General features: G+C 41.4%; 2 protein-coding genes across 5 annotated transcripts in view; one reads left to right on the forward strand and one right to left on the reverse strand.

Annotated features, from left to right (window-relative positions):
- ATXN7L1 (ataxin 7 like 1) overlaps positions 1-881 on the reverse strand; it is a 111,473-nt gene extending 110,592 nt beyond the window's left edge. For all 4 annotated transcript variants that reach the window (XM_014264162.3, XM_026790814.2, XM_005482656.4 and 1 more), the window contains exons 1-2: positions 748-881; positions 187-255 (exon numbers count right to left, since the gene is read on the reverse strand). In XM_014264162.3, the coding sequence (XP_014119637.2) occupies positions 187-255; positions 748-862 (184 nt within the window). In that variant the 5' untranslated portion in view covers positions 863-881. The remainder of the gene's footprint in view (positions 1-186; positions 256-747) is intronic.
- A 147-nt stretch (positions 882-1,028) lies between these two features.
- Positions 1,029-24,341, forward strand: part of CDHR3 (cadherin related family member 3) — a 49,679-nt gene continuing 26,366 nt past the window's right edge. Inside the window, exon 1 of the mRNA XM_074538866.1 lies at positions 1,029-1,288. Within this exon, the coding sequence (XP_074394967.1) occupies positions 1,051-1,288 (238 nt within the window). The 5' untranslated portion in view covers positions 1,029-1,050. The remainder of the gene's footprint in view (positions 1,289-24,341) is intronic.

Raw genomic sequence — 24,341 nt, forward strand, 5'->3', positions numbered from 1 at the left:
TGTTATACCCTTACTTCAAAAGAAGTTGACACAGTGGCAGTCATCTGCCTGTATCCAACCCTGAAACGTTCTTCACGGCAGAGAAATCCATATGCTATCAGACCACCCTGTCAAGGCCAAACCACAGTCATTCACAAGCACCAAGAGACAGACAGGTAGAGAGGTGTGCCAGCACTATCCACTTACCTTCTTTATTAAGCCTCATAACCTCCCTGCTTTTTCCACCCTCCTTTCCAGTCTCTTCCAGATCTACACCTGCAGAAGAGAAGCAGAGTCAGGAAGCGCCGAGGGCCCTGAGGTGTGCATTTATTGTTTGGCGAGGGGAGGAGGAGAGGTGAGGAGGTGAGCAGTGTTTCTATTTGCAACAGCAAAAGCACAATGGTCGGAGCATCTGCCAGGGAGCGGAACCGCCGGGCCCCCCGCGGCAGCACCCTGGGCCCCCCCTCCCCGCCCGCGGCATCCTCCGGCCCCTCCGCGCATCCTCCCCCTCGCCCCCTTCCCCCACCGCGGCGCCGGCCCAGCGCCGCGGGGCAGCGGCACGGCAGGCGCGGCGCGGCGTGCGCCTCCCGCACACATGGCACGGGGGCTCGGCCGAGCGTCAGCTGAGCGCCCGGGGGGGCGGCACCTCCCGGCCCCGACGGGAGGAGGGAGGGAGGGGAGCGGAGGGGGGGCGGCCCGGCCGGACCCCGGCCCCGCTCCGGGGGGAGCGGCGTGCGGAGCCGGACCGCGGCCGGTCCCTGCCCTTACTGTGCGGGGGGGCGGCGCCGTGCGCGTGCGGGGGGGCGGCCTCCCGCACCCAGGCGGCCCAGGGCTGGCCCAGGAACGCCTCGGGACTGGGCACGGGCCGCTCCAGGGCCGCCATGGCGCCGCGCCTGCTCCTGCCTCCTTGTTGCTTTTCCCGTTTCCTTCGGCGGCGGCGGCGGCGAGCGAGCGAGCGAGACACGGGATTCGAGAACGCCGCACGTCATCCTCGGGACGTTCCGCCGCCCACACGGGGGTAGTGTCAGCCCCTGCTCCCTATCAGATCGGGCTCCCCGCCGCACAGCGCGCATGCCCGCGTCCCCCGCGCCTGCGCCCCGCGCCGCCGGCACCGGGCCCGCGCCCGCCCCGAGGGGCGCCGGACCCGCGCAGCCCCCGCGCTGCCCCTCCGGCACGGCTCGGCTCGGCTCGGCTCGGCACGGCCCGGCGGAGCGGAGCGGGACGGCGGCACTGGAGCCCCGCCGGGAGGGCGCAGCCGCCGGCCGTGTGCGCCTCGGGGCTGCGCGCCCCGCGTCTCGCCGCTCCCGCAGTAAGTGCCTGGGACGGGCTCTCGGTAGCTGCGGCACGGCCCCTCCGCGCTCCAGCGCGGCCGCGGACCGGACCCGGAGTGCGGGGCTGGGGATCCCCCGCTCCCCTGCTTCCAGCTGCGCTCCTGTGGATCACCTATAGCCACAGCCATTTTGTTATCCAAATACTGCCGGGTCTGTAGTAGGCTCCGTCTGTTTGCAAATGGGATTTTTCTCGTCTTGGTGTTCTAGGCTACGCTACAGCAGCTCTGAACTCGCAGGTCCGGCTTCTCTCAAACAATACCGAGGTTTTCATCTCGCTCTACATAACCTATGGGACGTAAATGCTTTTAATTTAGGATAGTGTCATTTTTGCTTATTTCACCATTGAGGTAAGAATAGAAAATAACCGTGAACATTTTTATACTCAATATACCTGCTCTGGATTAGGAGTTTCAGCATAAGCCTGTTGCTTCAGCTCATATCTCTTAAGCCAAATATATAGGCTCCCAATGAAGGACTTGGTTTTATTTAAGCAGCCTCACATATCCCTCACGTAGTGGTTTCATGCAGCTCTGCAGCCCCGTTAGGGGTGATATGACTGAAGTCAATGGTCCAACAGACGCCTCTCTCAGTGGTGATGTGAGCTTTGTGTGATCCCATCCTTGTCCTGCATCTTTTCCCAGACACTCGTTCACTTTTTTCTGGTTCAAACCATTGTGAGGCAATACTGAGGCAGAACATGGAATTAATGTGGATTCAAAAAAAACCAAACCAAGAAACAAACAAACCACAAAAAAAAACCAAAACAAAACCAAAACCAAACAAACAAAACCCACCAAAACATTTCAGGCTGCTCAAAAGCTGGAGTGGTGGAGGGGCAGGATAGGAGTTGCTGAAGTTATATGGTGCTGCAGTCTAGAATGGATTTTAATAAATTTCCCACAACTTCATTAGGACTAAGCTCTTTATGGTGCTAAAATGGATAAACATTTGGGGCACAGGACAGACACTCTTTGCCTTATGTACGCTGTCAACACACTCCACCTCTTCCAAAAAGCAGCTGGAATATACAAGTCCCGTCCCTAATGCCCAGAAGTGAGCCTAAAACCTTTCATTCTCTATGGCCTAGCCAGGGTGCCTCCAGTCAAGTAAACATTAGCTACAAGAAACTTCAGTAACACTATCAAAGAAGCAGAAAGCTCACCAAAATACCCTTCAAATAAAACCAGGCTTATTAGCAGCCGTCATGAAGCAGACAGAGGATGCATGATCTTTCATTGACTACATGGGGAATTTCCAGAAGCAGGAAGGGTAGTTGTGATGTAATACAAAGCCCTGGCAAGCTATATTTAGGAATAATATGTGCAGTTCTATTCCACCAATTTAAATTTATCTTTCTACCAAAAAAAAAGTGTGGACATGGTTATGAGAAGGATCAGAGGACTTAAGATTCTATCATTTGAGGAGAGTTTTGCTTAGTCTAACAAAATTCAGCTGGTAGTGAATAAGTTTGATGTTTTTAATTATAAGGACACATAATTCCTTCCACATCAATGAGGAAGAAAAAAAAGAATAGACATAAATTGCTTATACTGAGATTGAAAACTGCCCACTATACTGAAAACCACTTTGGTCAGGAAGAGCAAGATGGAATTCCTTAGAAGGAATGATAAATGACATGAACTTAATAGTCAACCATGTTTGACACTTGTGTTCAAATTCACTGCAAGATAATTGAGCAAATGTCTTGACAGTGGCCTAATAGTCTCATAATTAGAGAAGTTAAACTGCACAGCTTTTACCATAACAGTGGTGTGATTACCCTAGAAGTGGATCTGGAGAGAAGATGCAAAAGAAAGGCGTGTGAGTGCCCAGGAAATCCCCATCGATGAAAACCGACCTTAGATTTCAGGGCCAAGTGTCCAACTACTACAGAATGCACAAGTAGTAGAGCAGCTCCTAATCATACAACTGAGAAACAAGGGGGAGGGTAAAGTATTTAATACAAGCTGCTTCAAACCAAGAAAGAAAAAGAAGAAACTTTCCAGCTTTAACACATGGTACTGATCTACATGCTGCTTACCATGACACACTACAGACAGTCTAGGTTCTTAACAGAAACAGACCATATGAAGGAAAATTAGCATAAAATCAAAGATTCAAGATGTACCAATTCCTTCCTAAGAAGAAACAATCCAGTGACTTACAGTTTAAGAGAAAGGTGTCCAAAGCCCCCCCCAAGGAATTTCTCCTTCTTTATTCAAGTGCCACATTATCATTGAACAAATGGTTCCACAATCAGAATCATAGGATCATTTATGTTGGAAAAGACCTTTAGGATTGAGTCCTACCATTAACCCTAATTCCATCACTGAAACATGTCCCTAAATGACACAACTACACATATGCCCAGCTTTCCTGTGATCAGCATCTTTTGTTTAAAGAGTGTGAGTTCTGTTTTGATTACATCTATGCTGCCTCTATGATCTGCACCAAGAAATAACACCATCCCTGAGCGAGCCAGCCTTCAGTTTGTCTCCTTTGTCTTGTAGGGTGCAAATCCTGAAGCTGCAGAAAAGCATCCTCACTTCTGCACCAGGACTTCTCCCCAAGAAGGCCTCCTGTTTCACTCTACATTGGTGTCAAATAAACCAGTGTATGTTGCATGGACAGCTGTGATTGTGCTTCAGAGCCTTATAGCAAACTAGGAAGAGAGTAGATCACACAGGATTACCTGTGAGTTTTCCCATTCTTAGGGAATATATGTGGTGCTGTCTTGTGAATGCGAGCTCGAGCTGCAGCTTTACTGTAGACAGACCATGCAGATGGTTTCTTCTCCCCTTCTCCTGGCATCTGCTTCCACAAAATTCATAGAAAGACAAACATATTTAAGACTTCCATTCCTCTTTCAGATTTGTTTTTATTAATCAGTTGGGCCAGAGCTTATGGATGGAGAGGGAAAGAAGTGAGGGAAAGTCACTAACATGGTCACAGAAGACTTTGTTCCTTAGGAAATTAGTAAAAAAACCTGCACGTGAAAGTGCAGATTAAACAGCCTCTGTTGTTTTTTTTTTCCACCTGCTCACCAATACAGAAATTTAATTCTTCTATGACCTTAAACAAGTAATTCTGCCACAGAAAAATAATTAAGTCAGTCAGGAAAGGTCCTTCTTTCCCTCCCTGGTCCCTGAGGATTCTTTAATTTCAATTGCCAAGAAGAAGCTTCTTTTTTCTATGTGATTTTTCAGAATCCAAGGTAATACAGCCTTGATTTTGTTTGCAGCTTCTAAATACTAGAGTGATCCAATCATAACATGGTGTTAAAAACTAGCAAATTATGGCCTTTAACTAATAAATGGCAAAATACAGATAAAACCTCAACTCTAATCTTTTTAATCCGTATATCATTGGTCTTTTAATAAGATGATCTCCAAATGCAAGCTTTTTGTCTAGTAACCAAAAGATAAAAATTATATGATATCTGTATCATGTCTGTGATATCTATACCTTCTTACTCTAATTATGTTTAAAGACTTGGGCTTTATAAAAGCACAGTAAAAATTATGACATTAGAAGACATCCAAAGCTGCATATCAATATTTGGCTTATTTGGAGACCAATCCGACATTTTTATATAATTTTCAGGATCTGAATTTGAAGACATGACAAACTGAAACAGCAGTTCTCACTTGTGGCTCTCAGGAACATCATAAGTAGTCACCAAGTACAAATAAACAATGACACAATTTAACTTCAATTGTACTGTCACACACTGAGAAAATACCATGAGGGTGCTGAGGGTGCGTGTGTAGTCACAACAACAACAACAACAAAATCATGTATACCTGGCAATACCTGCCCCAGATGGCTTTAAACTGACTACAAAAGTATTGTAAAAAGCCAGCTGTATAAGGCCTCAATATCATAACAAGATTATAAACACCTGATGCTTGTAACAAAGTCATGATTTAAGCAGTTTGGCAGGAGATTCATAAATACTTCCCAGGATCCTGTTGTGCAATGGATTTATCACAATGGTGGTTTTGTCTTATATTGCAGAAATCTTTACATAGCAGACAGTTTTATGAACCCAGGTATCTACTTTGGTAGAAATGGAGCAGTAAATGAATCACAAGATTTTCTTACAGATAGTCAGTAATGGAGTTTGCATAAGAAAAGCACCAGCAAAGCCGCTGGCTGTCAGTCACAGGGGTGCAGAAATTTTAATCCTTCAGCATTTTGAGGAGTGCAAAACTAGCTTGTATGTTTACTTGTGTGCAAGCTATTTCTATGGTGGACTTTTACACTCATGCTAATTTTAAACCTTTAGATTACATATTTGCAGTCATCTGTTTGCCATCTCTCTTTCCACAGTGGATAAATGAAGTTTCTCTTTAATGCTACAGCAACACCTCAGGTTAGCAGAGAAGTTTGTGTTGACAAGGTATACAAAATCCACCAAATGGGTAGTCCTGAATTTTTCCATTTAAACTGATTCTGAAACTTTTTTTTTAATACAGTGTAACATTCTAGTATGCTGTGTGATAGAGTAGTTGAATTCATTAAATAAATTGGATACTTTAAAAAAAGTCCTATATCTAGGTTTCTGCAAAAAGATGTGTACAGGATGCCCATTAAAACAACTCGGGAGTTAGCAAGCCAAGTGTAGAAGCCACTATGAGCCAGTCTCCCTAGAGCCACTCTGGCCAAAAATGTGGTCCCTGTACTATTTCTGATCTCTTTGTAATTTCAGAAGGTGTCTCAAACACTATGTGAGTACCATCATAGCAGACTTCAGCTGGAAAATGGTATTAAATAGACATTTATAGCAGAAAAATCTATTTTTAGTGTCCTCTGAAATAACACAAGAAAAAAAGCCTGAATTATGCTTTTGGTTCCATATCAGCCAAAGAAACTAGCACTTAAAAAAGAAACAGAAAAATGGAGAACTGAAAAAGAAATTCAAAGTGAGATACTCTTGTATCCCAACAAAAACATGTTTCTCAAAAAAGAGTTGCAAATTGCTTCACACAAAACAAAGCAATGCTTGAAACACTGCAGCAGCTCTAATCAGATGAAATGGAAAATCTAAAGAGAGGTGCACCACACAGGTTTATGAGCAGACAATGCACAATTAGGTAACTTTCTACATTGAACTCTAGAAAGTTTAAAAAGAAATTATACCAAAAATAAGGCTATGAACTAGCAATGGAAATCAACAGTTACTGCACATTTCAAACCCAAGAGTTATGCAAGTACTGTGAAAAAAATTGCTCTTCCTTTTGCTCCAGTGACTAAACAATTTTTTCTCATGTGTCGGTTGTCACCTAAATGGCATTAACCTACTACTGTAGTGTCTTTTTCCAGAGGATAAGTTTTCTTTACTTTATTACTGTTGCTGGAGTGTTTCTGATACCAAAGCTGGCCATGGTACCCTTTGTGCAGTGCAGGCATGTATCCTCACTGAACAGGAGGATTTACCAATTGCTTCAGAGAAGCAAAACAATTTCTTTTTTTTTTTTCTGCAACTGTTTCAGGTTTCAGCCAGGAGTCTCTGAGAATTGCATCTCTGACCCATGTCAGTTGCCAGGATTTTCTCTCTCTTGAAAATACTCCCAGTGTCCTGACTTCCACCAAACACCTGACCATCCTCTCTCAGTGCTATAGCATAACCTATATGAAACATGGGTCTCAAACTCCCTTCTTAAAACACACTACCCAGAGTCCCTGGTCTAACACTTCATCAGCTGCTCTTGTGGCAAGAAACAGGGTTGGACGAGATCAAAGGAGTGCATTCACTGAAGGAGAGTGAGGACTAATGCAAATGTTTTGGAAATTGAAAGACATGAATGACAGGTCAAAGAGTACTTGGCAGGCTAAAATTCAGTTTGCTTGTATTGACAGGCACTCAGGAAAGATCACAGACAAATTGTTTTAAAACATCGTCACTGCATGTCTCGTACTGCTTCTTAAAATTACTAAACATATCTAGCACTGGTGCAGCAAATCCCTTTTATTATACTTACTAAATATTCATCAGTTTTGTTTGTCGTTTGGTTTGTTGTTTGTTTTTTTTTATTTGAAAGAGATTTTTTGGTAAATAAAAGTAACAATAATATTCTCAAAGGCCATATCCAGATTTTAGAGGAAGGCTCTTAACTAACCATTTGGGACAGAAAGGAAGAAATTTGTAGGAATTCCCAGCATTTTTGAAAGACAGAGCAAAGTTCTTTAGATTTTGAGATATAAAACCTCTTGGGAGTGGAGAAAGTTTCCTTCCCTCAGTATGAAGTCTCCTTTCAAATAGCGTGCTGCTTTCCTGTGCTTTGCTCTCCCACAATGCCTGTGTGAATAACCAAGACCACAAAACATGAGTCCCCAAAGATCTTCACACATTTCTCGTGAGGTAGGCATAGAAATATTCTTTCATTAAAAATTAAGTTTGCCCTAATGAATAATGTATATTATAACTTTCCATTCACCAGCCATGTTTGCGTGTGTTGGCAGCACACAACAGCAGCTTCCTGCCTTTCCCTCATTGCATTGGAGCCAATTTTCTCTTGTTCCTTCTCAACAGAGATGCCATATTTGTCCTGTTTGTGTCCGTCCTTCTCCCAAATGCTTCCCTTTTCTGAGTTTTGTTCCCACTTTTCTGTCACTTTACCCTACCCCTGCATGGTGTGTTTTCATCTCCTGCACCGAAACCCCAGTTTGGGGCCTGTTTTTCACTCTCAGCTCATCTCTCACCACCCTCCCACTTGGGCCCAGCTGCCTCACCAGAGGCAACCATGTCTTTTAATATACAGTACCTTGATTTTATCCCCTACTTTGCAGTTAGGAGACTTTCCTCTCCTTTCCCATGTCTCCCTCAGTGGAGGATATGTCTCTCCCAGTCCTGAGTCACCTCTCCCCCTCCCACCAGTGAGCTGCCCCTTCCATCACAGAGCTGTTTGGAGCTGCCCTCTTTTCCTCTCTAAACAATTCCTCCTGTCTTGGGGCATGTCCCCTCTCCTTCTCCCCTCTCCTCTGCCTCTCCCTGGAAGGCCAGCAGTCCTTCCCAGCCTAACCCTTGCCCTGGCTGGAGCTCCTTGGCCTCAGTGATCTGGCTCCCATCCCACCATTTTCCACAAGTGCTGGAGCCCTGCCTGTGCCCCTCTCCCAGCAGCTCACTGATCCCCACTGTAAAAGGGACTCAGCTCTTGCAGGGCCAGACACCATGGTGTGTGGGCTGAGGGCAGGCACCCACAGGCTGCCAGAAGATTTCAGCCGGGAAGGGATGATGGCCCTCAGTGTCTGGGAGTCTCTCGAGTGTCCTTCAGTCTGGCTGTGAATGTTTTGGGCCAGCCAGAAAAGAGATTTGAGTGAGAGTCACACTGCTACACCTTTGGTAAGGTCACATTTGGTCCTTGGATCAGTGGAGAGCAGAGGGCCCAGCCCACTCACATGGCTCCCCAAGTCCTCTCTGCTTCTAGAGGCTGGCTCCAATCACACCTTGCTCGAGGTTCTGAAATGTTTTGACAGTTGTTATGGTATGTCCTACTTCCAGCTCCTACAGGAAGCAGACGTGTTGAAATCACAGAAGAAAGCAAGCCTGTTCATCTTGTATTTCTGGCTGAGGCTGGAAGTGGAGTGCCAGAAATCAATTGTGTCTCATCTATTATAGAGGGAATTCTCTTGTAGCTCTGTGCATTGTTGTGCTAGTTTTGCAAGGACATTTGTCCTAATAAGATTCCCATTACAACCAGGAAGAGTCAAATGTAGTATTTCTGATAAGCACTACAAGTTCTGTGCTCAGTCAAAATGCATCTCAAAGGCCTTAGCAGGATTGGAGTGTAGTTAGTGATGTGTTTGACACCAAAATGCACCCAAAGTAAAAATTATGTGGGATGTTTAAGCACTGACTTACATGTGTAAACCTCCCATGGCCACCCTGAACTTCTGTCATCAGACTTCACCTGACCTCTTACAAAGGCAATGTGGTTGCAGAGACCTGATGTGGATGGATCTCAGTTACAGTCTCACAGATCAAGTGAATTTTTAAATTAAATCCTCCTCTTGATAAAAATACATTGTCCTTTGCTAATTTTTGGAAACCTGTGGTTTGATAAGTGTTCCTGAGGCACTGTTTCCTTTAAGGAATCCAAGTATAAGCATACTACTAATAATACATTGGGTTTAAATGGAAACCATAGCTGGTAAAGACAAAAGTTCAGACATCATTAAAAATACCCCATGTTACTTATGAAGGGTGCATAGTTCTGAAATGCCTATGAGCTAAGACTGCAACTTTGCAGGCTCAGATTAAGAGAATCTTTGTACATCTATGGGCATCAAACATGTTAACTGGCTAATAACATCCAGTGGTACAGATCTGTGCATTTAATCAAATCTTGTTTTATAGACACTCAGCATGTGACATCAGGTATATGCAAAAGTTACCAAGACTGGTGAAAAGTGAACAATAGTGGTTTAGGGAAAAAATTAACTGAAAATCATTACAAAACTAGCATTTGAGAATCTTGTAATTCAACTTCAGATGCCCATTTGATCCAAGATTAACAGAACTGTCTGTTGTTTCCCAAATCTTTTAATTGACAGATAAAAAAGTGCTTTTTCTTTAGGATACAGCAGGCATCTGTGGATTCCCTGTCTGTGTTTAATTCTGCCAAATCATATTTAGCAATAATAATAGATTATTTGAAAATACCCAAATCCAAACCATTAAGCATGAACTCCTCTTCCTCCCTCTATAGAATTGGAATATTTTTCTGTATACTAAATCTGAGCCCTTAAAAACTTGCATTCATATTGACATTCAAGGATTCTGTAGTAATCTGATAATACAATGCCTGGTTTTCCTTCTGCACTAAGAAGAGTATTGGCACTGCAGCTGCTGGTGACTTCGAAATGTTACAGTTGTGGTCTGTGGTACAGGAAAGCTGGCAGAATGGGAATGCTTTATGTATAGTGGGCTGAAAAATTTTGCAGTAGATTATTTGTCTAAGCATATATTCACTGTCAGTTCTGTATAAAAAGAGGTGTCTACTCTTCTGTTTACAGGGGAAGTAGAGCCCTTTTTCTGTGCCCTCACACATCATCATAATTAGCACAATTAATACAACTCACTGAAATCTATTAGTAGCATAAGCAGTGGCATTTTATTGAATTATGTGTTCATGTCACAGTAGAGTAGGGCACTCCTGAATATTTCTAAAGTTGTTTGTAAGCAATGGAGCAAAACTTACGCCATGCTCTTATTAAAAAATACAGTGCTAGAGACTGTATGGAAACAGAGTGAGTTTCAATGGTGACAAGACCTAAGAATTTGAGTGCCTTGATAAACACAATATACAATAGCAGTACAGTAGGAATTGAAATTGAGAGATAAGTCTGCATTGGAGGGGTTAGAATTGGTCTTCTATGGAGAACTTACAGGTGCATAGAGCCATGAACCTGTGTCTTCTGGATTTGTAGAGAGACAACTTGAAGGACATCTCTGGGTTCTGAAAGTGCTCATATGTGGGTGAATTCCTCCATTTATTCAGGGCTTTATGATTTTGCCTATGGAAATTTTTATATCAGCTGACAAAACCCCCTCAGTCTGTCTTTGTCAATCTGAATCTTAATGTAGCCAACTGTTCTGTTCTGATCTCACACTACATTTGTGGTGTAAGAGTCTAAGAGCATGCTGTGTCAGCTATGGGATTATTGGTCCTAGATTTTGCAAAATTTCCCATACACATTTTTGAAACAACAGCAGATAATTATGAGAATTGGCAGATGCCACAGACATAATTGTTTTCAGCAGCTACAATAGATGTTTTAAAAACATTTCCATATTCAAACCTTTAGTTGGTTCAGGGCTAGTGAAATACAGTTCTTCCTATTGTCTCCTGCCCTCAGGACATCCTCTAGGGACAGCAACCAGCAGGACCTCTGGTCCCTCTTTCCAGCTGCTTTTCACCTGCCTGGCTCACCCTTTAGGTCACTGCTCCAGGTAATTTGCTGGGCTGCCTCTCTCATCTGCTGCTTCTACAGCTGTCTGGATTTTGCAAAGGCTTCAGAAAAATCATGCCTCAAAAGAAGTATTCCATCAAAATGAAATCATGTCTGGAAAGAGAGCTGAACTCATCAGCATTTTATTTCAGAAAGTTCTATCAATAAAAAGTTCCATTGGCACCAAAACATTATATGTTAATATTTAAGGCATGATAATGATGTAACTGTCACTTTCCTTTTCTCCTGTCCTTCTTTCAAACTTAACCTGACCTGACCTGGGATTAAACAATCAGAAGTGTTGTCACCATAACATGTTTTTCTTGCTCAAAGATCACAAGTGGGCTGACCTCAGCACAGAGCAGAAATGGATGGAGTGGCAGAAGGTGAGTGATGGTACACACGTGATCTTGACCTATGCGTTTATACCCATGCCCTGCCTGCAGCACATGTGGTCACACATTAGTGAGATGACAAAGTTTTCCTTTTTCCTGTATTCTTTCCCTTCCCTACTCTGTTTACCTAAGCAGCAGGAGTCATCCTAACAGTTGTTAGTGGGAAAAGATACAGAATGTAATATATCTTCTTGTCCCTAAGGAAAGACATTTGGTAAATTTGGAATGAGCATCTAATTCTCTCCAGGATGCTCTGAATGTAAATTTGGAAAGAGGAATTTCTCCAAATAATTATAGTTTAAATGCCGAATTCCAAATATATTTATTTTCTTTGCTTTTATGTTGGCGCGTGTTGCACACATGCTGGAAGAGATTTCTTTTTTGTGGTTGCTATGGTAAAAAGCAGTCCCCAGTCCTTTTACTTAAAACCCATGAACTGCAATTAACTGTTTAATGTTGTAACAGACAACAGTTCTAGTAACACCTTAACAGCTTTGAGCATGATACTCCCATCATCTCAGCAGATGGTGATTTTTGGCATTCTGTGTTTTCAGTTTATTCTTCTCCTTTATAGTCCTTGCCATTATATCTTCTAACAAATGCTTCTGGACTAACTTAATTGCAATTTGATTATACTGAGACAGCCCTCAGATCTCAGATATTTCTGGATTTCTGTTAAAGGTGACCAGTATATGAAAAAGAATTTATGTGTGTAGCCCCGTCATCAATTATAACACCACATTTTAAAGTAAGAATCTGTTTCTTCTGATCTGTAACCATAAAAATACAGTCTTGAAACATGCTTAGTCTGCATGGGAACCCTACATCTGAACAGAAAAGGAGAAATAAATTATTCTTTTGTGAAGGAGTAACTCTGAATGTTTGTCAAGAGTCTGAATTAAATAAGAATGACCACTTTCAACTAGTTTTACTACAGGGTGTTGCCCTTCATTATTATTTCTATAGAGATGGAGACTGAATTCCTCATGAATTTTTCTCATTGTTTTAAAGATATATGACTAATATAAATGTTTTCAAATAGGGACCTTCAATTAAATTTAGAAAAAAATTCAACTTTGCCAAGACATTACCAAAAGCAATATTGCCTTGTGAAACTGTCTTTCAGCTACTCTTCCTTTTTCTCCCATATAATCACTGTTGTATCCTAGTTTGTAGTTGCAGTTGTATTCCATCTCTAATTTTGTTTTTCACTTGGAAATAAATTCTTTGGAATTAAAATCAGCACTGTTCTCAATGTTGCTCGTTATGTATTTATCAGGCAGAACACTTTAGATGTTTCATTCTGTAATACAGGGCCAAATAAAGTTTTTTTAGTACCTTTACCAGCAGTATTAGCATTTCTTCTTTTTTAGGGAAAAAACCCCAAACCAAAAAACAAGAGGGGAAAAGGAAAAGAATCATTTTCCCAGAGTCATAACCAGATAATATTGCAGCTTCAGGTTTTAAAATATGAATGTCTCAGTCACAGCTATTTCCTGGCTGACTCCAGGTTTCTATGATTATTATTTATTCAGGGCTGATAGTGTGCTTGACATTGTGCAAATATAGAAAGAGATATTCATGTGGACTATCTGCCAGGATTTCCTAGTTGTTAGTGGCAGTGTTAGCCTCTTTAAGCAAGAGCTTGAGGCTGTCTCTAAAGCAGAGATGCTTATCCCTCCTGCCAACAGGCAGCTTCCTACATATGACCGTGGGAAACACTGCTCAAATGCACAAGGCTCTGGAAGGATGGACCCAGTGGAGTTTAATTCAATTAGTACAGCAGCAGTGTGTGGTAGCTCTAACTAATCAAACCTTTAAGACCAGGCATGGTAATTTTAAAAGCAGGAAATCTTGGGGAAAAGTAACTGGGAAGAATCAATCCTTCTGATTTGATACCTAAAGAATCACAGAAAGACTGTTTGCCTGAATACTGCATGGTGTAAAATCCTGTGTCTTCTGTGAAATCCATGAACTGTTTTGTAATTTATTTGTAGGACTTACTGATGGCTTGTGTACTTAATTAACCTGGATAGTGCTGGTGTCCCTCGAGTTTTTGCTGCCTTTGCAGACTCTCCTTTGCCAGGCTGACATCTGCCCCTGGCTTTGTCAGAAACAATATATTCCAAATTGTAGCACTGAAGGCTTTTGTCCAGGACTAATTTCTTAGGGACATTAGGGCCAGGGGAAAAAACAAAAAGTGAAAAATCTAAGTCTAAATGGGAGGAATGTTTGTCTTTTGCTCAAAATCTATCTTTGGATTTCCTTTCCAAAGGAGTCACTGAAAAATCATTCTAAGGATCTTTAGCAACACTTCTTGACTTTATCCATGAAAGAGTAGAAGTGCTGTCTGGTGTTTCACAGATGAAGAATATTTTTGTTGTAATCACTTATAAAAGCCATAAAACACCCAAAATCCCACCAGTAAAACCAGCTTGCAGTGAATGAAAAGGTGGAATGCAAACACTTGTCCTTGTTTTCTTCCTGGATATGCATTTCATGATCTGATTCTTTCTCTCACCCTAGCAGAATGAATGGATGATGACAATAAGCTTATCTCTTTGTCTGAGGTGGTGATACCACCCAAGCTAACACTGAAAGGCCTTCTTAGAGCCACACAAATCATATATAAGAGCCAGTATCTAAAGCTCCACATCCAGAAATGAGCACTTCTGCCACGTCTCATTCAGAGGCAGCCAAACCAAAAGGATTTGTAGAAAAATAAACAAATCTCTGAGGAGCTTGAAAGCTGAAGTGAAATGTCTTGAGGTCAATTCAGAACTGCAAAGAAAGTTAAAAATGGATATATCAAATCTGATATATAAATTACAATTCCTGTATTAGTCATATTTGTTATATCCCACATTTTGTTTGGAAAAGAGAAGACAGTGCTCAAATTTCCTTGCCTCTCCACCCACCTCCTTCAAAGTCTTCCCTTTAGCTTTCAAGCAATTTATTTACACTGAGCAAAATGTCTGGTTTGGACTCACAGGAAAAGTTTTAATTAATTCCCATTTTACAAATCCTCCACAATATTTATTCAAAAGATTGGCAAATGCCAGGAAGTTCACCCATCCCTGAAAAAATAAATTTTGTAAACAAATCTGGCAACAAATTAATTTTAACAGCAGCAATCCTGTTAATCTGTCAAGATGTAGCTTATTTCTGACACTTGATTAAATTCTTTTTCCTTAAGAATAGAAAATAATTTGCTACAAACAAACCATTTAGCTGGGACATGGTGACTGTCCCTCTGTTATTTCACAGAAAATTTAATTGAACAGAAAAAAGCTAGCAGTATAATGTTTAGCACCTTTTTTTAAACAGAAACAAGGCTAAATTTCTGTAGTGACAACAACAACATTAGGGGCTTCAGGGCCCTTAAAACACATCCTTGGTGTATCCCACAAACTGCACCAGCATTACTGCACACCTCTGAACTTAAACAAAGGGTGTGTTTCAGGCCGTATTCCACAGGAATTTTTTTGCCCAGACCCCTATTTCCTGGCCATTTTTTCCTGTCCATATCATCCACTTGCTCAGTTCTCATCCAGCCTCAATTCATGGATCCAGTTCCCTGTGCATCAACACCAGCACTTGTGCAGGTGCATTGGCCTGAGACAGCCCAGGCTGATGTGACACAACTGAGTGGACAGTGCAGCTTGGTCTGGCTTCATCAAGAAAAATGTCCATGCCCAGAAAAATGTTTTGTGCAAGGAAACAGTCTCAGATGTTGGCAAATATCAGCAAAGCAAAATAGGCAAGCCCAGCCACTTGCCATTAATGTTGATTGAAACAAAAGATCCATTGGTGCTGATGTTCAACATAAGTGGACATCACCCTACTCTGTGTTGACTTCATCCAACTAGACTGCTGGGTGAGTGGACATTTTGGGGTGTTCACCTCTTGGTTCATGAAGAGATTTGGCATGTCATCCCACTGCTGCTCCTTAGCACAGGAAAACGATTTGTGACTCCATTTGAAAACAATTTGTGACTCTATTTTACGTGACAGCTTCGTAACGCTGCATGTCCTGGTGTAAAGGCTCAGCTGGTGCAAATGTCAGTATAGTCCTGGCAGTTTGTACCAGCAGGTAAAATCTGCCATCCATCTTTCCTGACACTTCCCCAGCTCCTTCAAACTTTAAAAGACTGATCCAGATCCCAGTGAAGTCACTGACAGCTTTGTGCTGGATCCAGCAGTATGCAGCCTCTTAAATACAGCAATTAGGATATAGCTAATGTTAGTAATCCTTCCCTGCCTGCCTGGAACATCCAAACTGTCTGAGTCAGGCAAAAGCCTGAGGAAATCAGCTGAGTTTGGGCTGCATCTGAAAGGTCAGTCTGTGTCCCCACGGACTGAGAGGTATGGGGGAGTTCCAGAATTTGCTGCCAGTTTGTTGCTATTTATTTCTGGAAGCTCTTAGCTTAGATTTTTTTAGCTAAAGTTACTTATGGGGAACTGAGAGGATAAGAGTAAGGGCTTTGGAAAGTCACATTCCTAGGTGCTTTAACATGTGTTTGTAAATCTACAACCCCTGCTTTTCAGGTTCCTTTTTAGATGGAATTTTAATTCACATTATGGACACTCAGGAGAGCACACATATTCTATTTCTTTTCAAATACCATATTTAAGGACTTTGCCAAATCACCAAACGCAAAGAAAATAACCCTAAATATCCTGGCAGAGTCTGACATCAGTAACTTTATACAGTACTATTATTGGGAGACAATTTATTATCTAAACAAGTCCTCATTTGGAGGAACTTCAGATACACATTTTTTGCAGTGTATTTAAAATCAGTGTAGAAAAGGAAAGAATTTATAGTTGATGTAGGGATTTATATCTGATGATGTGAAATAATGGATTTTTAAAATATAAGCACATATACTTATATATATATATAAAATTAACTTAGCAGCAGCCTCTTGCTTAATTGGCACTCATGTTAAATAAAAGTAGTGGGTGTCTAAAACTTTCTCAGGTTGAAAAACAATATTCTTTTACGTTATTGACTCTGATTCTCTTTGTGATTTAATCCTTTCCTTTACATGGCTAGAGGGCAGAAATAGTGGGAAAGTCACACCCACAAGCAGTAACATGGCAATTAACTCAGAGGTACTGGTGGGACATTTAAGTAATTTTAAGTCAACATTTATAAACATGATGCTGCTGGCTTGAAAATCTGGACATTATTTGCAGCTTTGGAAGATTTGATTACTTAACTGATTTTGATTTTCAAATTGCTTTTGAAATCAACCACTGGTTTGAATCTGCTCCAGATGGGCAATGACTGAAAATTGTTATAATCTGGCATGTATTTGGTGGCGTAGATAAGCAAGTTGATGGCCTCGTTAAAAGTATCTCAAGCATATGTGCTGATTAAAAAACGCCTCATCTCAGGCCCAGCAGGGTTTTGGCTGAAGGGAACTGAGCTGCTCTGTCACCCCTTTCTGGCATGACAACAGGAGGAACTTCCTAAAGCTGCTGCACACAGAGGAGAATGGGAAATGTGTCCCAGTGCGCCTGCCCAGCAGCGAGTGCACCCTGGCACAGGCCAGCAGGAGCTCCTCAAGTGTCCTCACCACCTGAATGAGCATCACACAGCTGAGAGTGTGGGCTTTGGAAGGCTAAAAGTGGTATTTATTTTTCCATCAACAGGTCCTCAAAATCATTGCCTATCTGGTTAAAAAATGGTCCAGAGAAACAAGCACTGAAGGTTCAAAGGCTCTGAACATCAGAACCAGACATCCCAAACCCCCCTTGTTGTCTCTGCAGAGAAACAGATGTTTCAAAAGTACATCACTTCCCATCCTAAATGCAACTGCTAAAATTGGTCACATTAGTTGTGCCCTAGTAGTGCCTCTTTGTTTCCAAAAGAGTTTTTCTAAGTTGACCATAGAACAATAACATATACAGGTCTGTGTTTTAGGCAGACAAGAAAAATCCCATTCTCATCAGCATCTCATAATTCTGGCAGCTACTTGCTAAACTGCTATGAGAATATTTTGCACTTTTTTCACAACCTCAGAACAACTGAATAGGGTCCTTCCCCCAAAGTGTTATGACTCAGCTCCAACAACACAGTATTTTTTTTAAAGGAGAAAATGTACCATTTCTAATAACAAGCCTGGCAAAGACACTGACCAAAATGGTGTCCTGCGCACATATATCCCATAATATCCTTTTAGGATGCTTTGTAACTATTGCCTGCATGAATTAAATGGCTCTTTTCTGTTTAGACAGCTGGATTTCTGTGTGGCACTAGATGGCAATATTCCCTCAGCTCCTGCAATGGTCAGGGGAGCCACACACAGCAAAGGGACACATCCTGACCTTGTTTCCTTGTTGTCACCCATGCAGCTCATATTGTAACAGCCAGGTTATATGTGATTAAACTCAATATGGGCTGCAGGCTTTTTAAAATCTCTGTGCATTCATCCACCTACCTTTACAGCTTCATAGCTCTCTGTCAAAACATTTATTGGACACTAGGTTTACTCTGTGGTATCTTCTGTTTCATTAAGAAAGCTCTTATGGTCTCAGGCTGTTCTATGATGTCGATGCTAAAATCCACAGGCAAGAAATATATACATCTGGAATATTGCACTGGTTTCCTGCTGCCTTTTGTGTATTAATGTGGTGTCAGATCCAGTCAAGTCATTACTCAGATATAATGTTGCCTCATGTCAATTGTAAGTGGATTATTTTTTTCCATTCATATTTGTTCTCATATAAAATCAGCATAATCTAAACTCAGCAACTGTAAAAAAGTAATTCTGTGTCTGTACCCAGATGAATTTAACCCTATCTCTATGTGATATTTCTAAAGGTTTTCTCTAGTCAGCAGAGAACAACAAGGAAAAGGGCCAGCAATGAATAATTCTATCTCCTTTGGGTGATGAAGATTTTTTTTGCCTTTGTACCACTTTATCAAGGTCCAGGTCTACTGAAATTGCTCCTTTCAAAACCAGGCTTGTCGTTGATTTTTGTGAGACCACGATCTAATGATTTTCCAATGATTAAGTTCTCTGAAACAAAAGTGGAGAGTGAAACTTCCCTCCTTCCATGTCCCCCTTCTGGTCCCATGCAGAGCCACAGAGCCCAGCTGATGATCTCAAAGCTCTTGAAACCATAAACAAACAAAATTTCACACTGTTAGGGAGTAGTGAATTATTCTCAATCCTCTTGTTCAAAGGATGGAGGAACTTACGTGTAAAAAATCCATCTATCTCCATGTGAAACTCTCCCACCTGAGCCCTCACCCTGTGCCCTTTTCTGTTAGTTGCACACTTTTCTGTGGGTTGTTTTTTCAAAGTCAATAGAAAATATTTTATGTGTGCTAAAATGCAAAGTTGCTTTTGCAAAAATAATCAAATGCCTTTTGCTGATAAAACAGGGAAGATTTTTCATGTTTCATAATGCAAAGGTTTTTCATGTTTCATGGTGTTTAAGTAATTCTTGATGATATAATAAAATACTTGACTAAATGAAGTGCATCACACTGTGTACATAGAAACCTTAGAGTCTGTGTACGCATATTTTCCCAGATCATTCTTTCTTGTTGCACTTGCATCTTTTGCTATTCACAGCCTGGTTTATATATTTACCAAACAGCTCAGGTGGCCAAGCAATTACAATTACAAATGTGTAATAGGGAGTAAATGCTGTGTCATCAGGTACAAAGTATTGCTGCATGGGTTCAGGCCCTCATCCAATAACCAGTAAATGCAAAAAGAAGACTTCATTGGCAGCAACACATTTTTCACTGTATCTTTAATGGCACTAGAACTTAGTTTGGAAGATATTATTAAAATTCAAGGGTTAAACGTATTTGGTATGGACAAGTGACACAATTTTTTGTAGACACCAAATTTTCTATTACACATTATTCATCTCAAATCACAAAACACAGAATACTTGCTGGTAACATCTACCTTTGCTTGGGTGAATGAATATTAAAACTTGTTATCACTGACTTCCATGTTTTGTTAAGGCAGAAGAAAATGTAGTATTTTTAAGCAGCACAAGAACTTCTTAAAGGGAAAAATATTTAGCAGCAATGTGGTTTTTGCAGTCATGGTGTCTCCCAGTTGTCATGATTGAGCTTGGGAGTTGGACTAGGACCTCTGTCTTTTCTGGAGTTTCTGTGTGGCTTTGCTGTTGTCACTTGATCTTTACATTGCAGCATTCAAGTACCTCTGGAACTTTCTTTAATTTGCGTCCTTGTAATCATCTGTCTGCCTCAGACCACACTTTCTAGATGAAGCAGAGGGAATGGGAAGGATCAGAAAAATCTCTGCTACCTTAATGCCTTCCATATTCCCAGTGGTCCTAAAATAAGTGCTCAAATTCTTGGTTGCAAAAGGCAGACTCTCAGGATTCCCTCTTCTCTGGCAAATGCTTTCATCTCTTGAGTGTATAACTGCTGGAGCAATGGGAGGACTTGTTTTCATCACAGACCAGTGCATTCTATCATATTCCCATTTGTTGATCTTCTCCTTGGAACCAGGATTCTTTAATCTCTTGAAAGATGTTGCATCTTCCTCATATTCTCCATTTTACCTGATAGTCCAGAAGACTTTTTTTCAGAAGTGCATTTTATTTTGCTCCAAAGCACCCAAATAAAGTTGCAAATCATCTTGAAAACCAGAGAATTACAAAACCTTTTTCTTTTGTCCTCTTCATTTGCTCCAAAATTAATCTTCTCTCTATTTTGCCTGAAAACTCCCTAGTTGTATTCTTCCTTGTGTTGCTTTGACCTCTCTTCATCTAGTTGCTTTATATTCCCAGGAAGCTCATTCCTGATCTCCTTAGAGGGTAAATGCTGCTGTTTCTAGACTTGCCAGTGAATTTCTGCCTCGCTCACCTTTTCCTAATTCACCTGTTCCTAACCAGCTCACATGCTTTTCTCTACTTGATTTTCAACCTCTTCTAGGCTCTCTTTTAATTCTGGCTGCCCTTTCACTTCATGTCTCACAGCCTGGCTGGTGGAATCTGAGAACCACAGAAATCCACTTGGAGGAATATAAGAACTGAGGGATCTGAGGGAAGTAATGGGACACACTGGAAGTGACTCAAGGAAGAAGAAGGAGCCAGAGCCCTTTCTGCTCTCCCTTACTCCACCCACATGAGCTGCTCTCCACACTGCCCCTCCTGCAGGCTTGCTTGGCTCTCCCCTCATCTCCATGGTCACCTTTAGTCTCCTCACAACAGGCTTGAACCAGGAGGCTTAACAGGAACTACCTGAAAGCCCTGGAGACATATTTAGAGGGAAAGCAGAAATTAACTGCTCTATGGGTATTTACTTGGTACCTGAAACAATTACCCATTGCATTTCCAGGTGAAGTTGAGGACAGGATAGCATTGCAAGCACGTGTGCATTCCTGATGCCTTTCCCATACATGTCTCCTGTAGCTCTCTATAGTGTTTATATCATAAATAATGTCTGGTTTATGTTTACGGACTTTGAATCCTTGCTGAAATTAGATCTGTGTACATTGTCAGAAAGAGGATCAAAACAAAGAAGCTGAGAAATGTATTTATAAATAAAAATACATAAAGATATATATAACACATATATTTAAAATATATTTATATTTATTTAGGAACAAAAAAAGCCACACCAAAACCAAATTCCCCCTTCTCCCCACCAAAACCCAGCCTAAGAAGAAAAGAAAGAAAATAAAGGATGAAATTGTGACCTATGAGTTCTGGAGAAGTCTTGTCTATCCAGAGCATAGGATGGAATCAGTCCTATCCCTCAAAGCAGATCCTAAACAAATTTAGAAATCCTGAAATACTTTGAAACTTATCCCAGATGTTTCTGTAGTTTTTTCAAGACCTAAAGAAACAGGCTTATAATGGGATAGGTTACACATTACAACTAAAAGGAGGAAATAAAGCTAGCAGCAGTTTAACAGTGTTCTGGTAATTAGTAGAAGATCACTGTACAAGACATTACATTGTACAAGCCTGATTCATGCCTGTGCACACAGACCTCATCTTTGTGAGGCATCCTGCCACATCAAAAGCTTCTTTGTGAACTCAGGAAATGCATTTGAAGGGATGGGCAAAGACCTGGTAGGTAAAGGGACATGTTAGAATTTTTTGACACTATAAATATATTTACATTTTATTAGCATAACTCGGTCATTTGAGAGTGAGATTTTCCATACTCTTTCTTTACTAATGTGAAGTCTAGACACACATTTCCTGGGACGAAGGAAGATCAGCTTCCTTGGTACTACAGGCTGTGCTCCAAAATGATATTGTGTGGCCACATCCACTTTAAACCATTACAAGGTCCTAGAAGCACTTTAAAATAGATGCAGATTAGCCATAAAATGAGTACTTCTCATGATTCCTCATGAGAATCTGTAAACTGAGAAATCAGTATATGATACGTAGGTATGGTTCAGTTCCAATCAGCAGGCTTTACTGATGCAGCTTTTCCAGGTCAAGGTGTCAGCAGAATTCTCCAGGATACGCAGGTACCATAGCCTGAGGTGTGAGTGCAGCAGGCACTGGCAGTGCCTGCCCTGGTGTTAAACTGGCTGCTCATGCTCAGCATGTTCAATTAACATGCTCATGCTACACAAGACACAGAAGCAAGGGACAGAACTTTCTGAGCTACTGTCAGCCTTCAGTGGGACAGCCACAGAGGGTCGTGCAGAAACATGCAGAGGTGCCAGCTGAGATCACAATTCAGTCAGGTTTCTCCACAGCTGTGTTAAATCTGAATCTCAAAATTCTGCCTCTTAGCAGAGCTGCTAAGTTTGTGTGGAGGTGTTGAGAATCAGCTTGATGAATCCCTGAGCAACCTGATTTAATTAAGCCTGCTTTGAGCAGGATATTTGACTAGGTGACGTCCAGAGGTGCCTTCCAGGCTAAATTATTCTATGAGTGAATTCTAATGCACCTATATTGTACTCAGTTCCAGTGTTAGCGTCACTTCTCTCCTATGCTCCATGAAATAGCACTGGGACTGTCCCTAGTTAAAAAGAAAAAAAAAAAAAAGTTGGCTGTATTGTGAGCTAGCAAGTTAAATGCCTAATCTAAGGGAACCAGTGCACTTCTGTGGGGATCCACGGTGTTCCTGAGACAGCTACAGCAAAGCTGCATCATGTACAAACTTCATCATGTACTCATGCCTCACCTCCAAGAATGTAGTATGTGTGTTCTGAGAAATTCTCCGGTACTCTTCAAAACTTCAGGTTCCTGGTTTGGGTAAAAACCATGTGTATTTGATTCTGGTGAATGAAGAGAGCACCTCATTGCTGGAGTGGTGAAAGCAACATGGTATTTCCAGATTTAAAACATACTAGATTCTCTGCATAATGCTTCATTGAATAAGATGATTATAGTGGAAGGACAATTAATGACTGTTTTCCCAAGTGCAGACCAGGGCTGTGAATGAAGTGTCAGCAAGGAACAGCTCCCTGACGAGCAAACAAGCTGATGGTGTTTGGAAACTCCCTTGGAGACACAGGTCCTTTGTTTCATTTCTCACTGCACAACATGAAAAAGAGGAAGAATTTAGATGGAGCTGATGTAAACTGGGGAAAACATACTGTGATCTTCCTTCAGTTTGCATGCTGGGAACATGAAGGACAGGGTCATAAAGACAATGAAGAGCATGCTCCTTTTCCTAATTTTGCTGGGAGTAGTATCTGGTAAGAACATGATTTCATTATGCTGCTAAAATTAGAGCACTGTTGGCTGTTATAATTTCTCTAGGGAACTTTATAATACATATTTAGGGATCAGACACAGATGGGAGAAATCAAGCAACAATTATTTTCTGACTGAAATAGACTGGGCTTTGTGGTTACAGCAGAATAATGAAGAGAATATGACTCTTTGCTAAAACTCTTTTTTGGATGAGGCACTTCATTTCTAATAGTCACTGCCCAGTGTGTCAGCACTGGAGTGGGAAAGGAGGTCAGCTCTCCAAGAAGCAATAACTAGTAGTTACACTCCAGTATCCTCCTTTCAGATATTGATAGCATTTCTCTTTGATAAAGTAAAACAGGCAATCTAACAGGGCCAAACAGAGAGAAAGTTGTGGACAATATTCATAGCATAACATGACTAACTTTGATCAGTGTAAATACATGGGAGATTTGCCAATACGAGTATTTGCACATTAGCAACTTAGTAGATCTTCAAACTGTCTGAAATCTGCATGGCACATGAAGAACTGGTGTTGCTGTAGGCACCTGCTCAGGTAGGGTCATTTTGCTCTCAAGGAGCTGCAAAAGCTCTGCCATCCCTCAGGAGCCTCTCAGCATTCAGTGGTTTTCCTGATGTTCCCAAAACTGTGATTAGGACCCTGCCTGCCACTTTCAGCTTTCTTTGAAAAATAACATTTTTCTAACCTGCGTGGTTGTGGATAGAGAAAATCTTGAGGGTGTTACTCAAGCACACTCTAAAGACTGGAACATCACAGATAAATAAGTCTTAAATATACATAAACTTCTCCAAAACAATCTCATTATTGCTTTGTCTTGGACTCATAATTTGTCAATTATTGTCATTGATAATTCTGATAAATAATGTGTTAAATTGCTACAGAAATATTTTGGTCTGCAAAGTAAAGAGGTAAGCAAAGATTTGTGAATATGGAAGGAGAAGTTTTGTAAAATTTGTTGGAAAAGGAAGAAGCCATTCAGATGCAGCA

Source organism: Zonotrichia albicollis, chromosome 4, assembly GCF_047830755.1.
Source record: "Zonotrichia albicollis isolate bZonAlb1 chromosome 4, bZonAlb1.hap1, whole genome shotgun sequence".
NCBI classification, from domain to species: domain Eukaryota; kingdom Metazoa; phylum Chordata; class Aves; order Passeriformes; family Passerellidae; genus Zonotrichia; species Zonotrichia albicollis.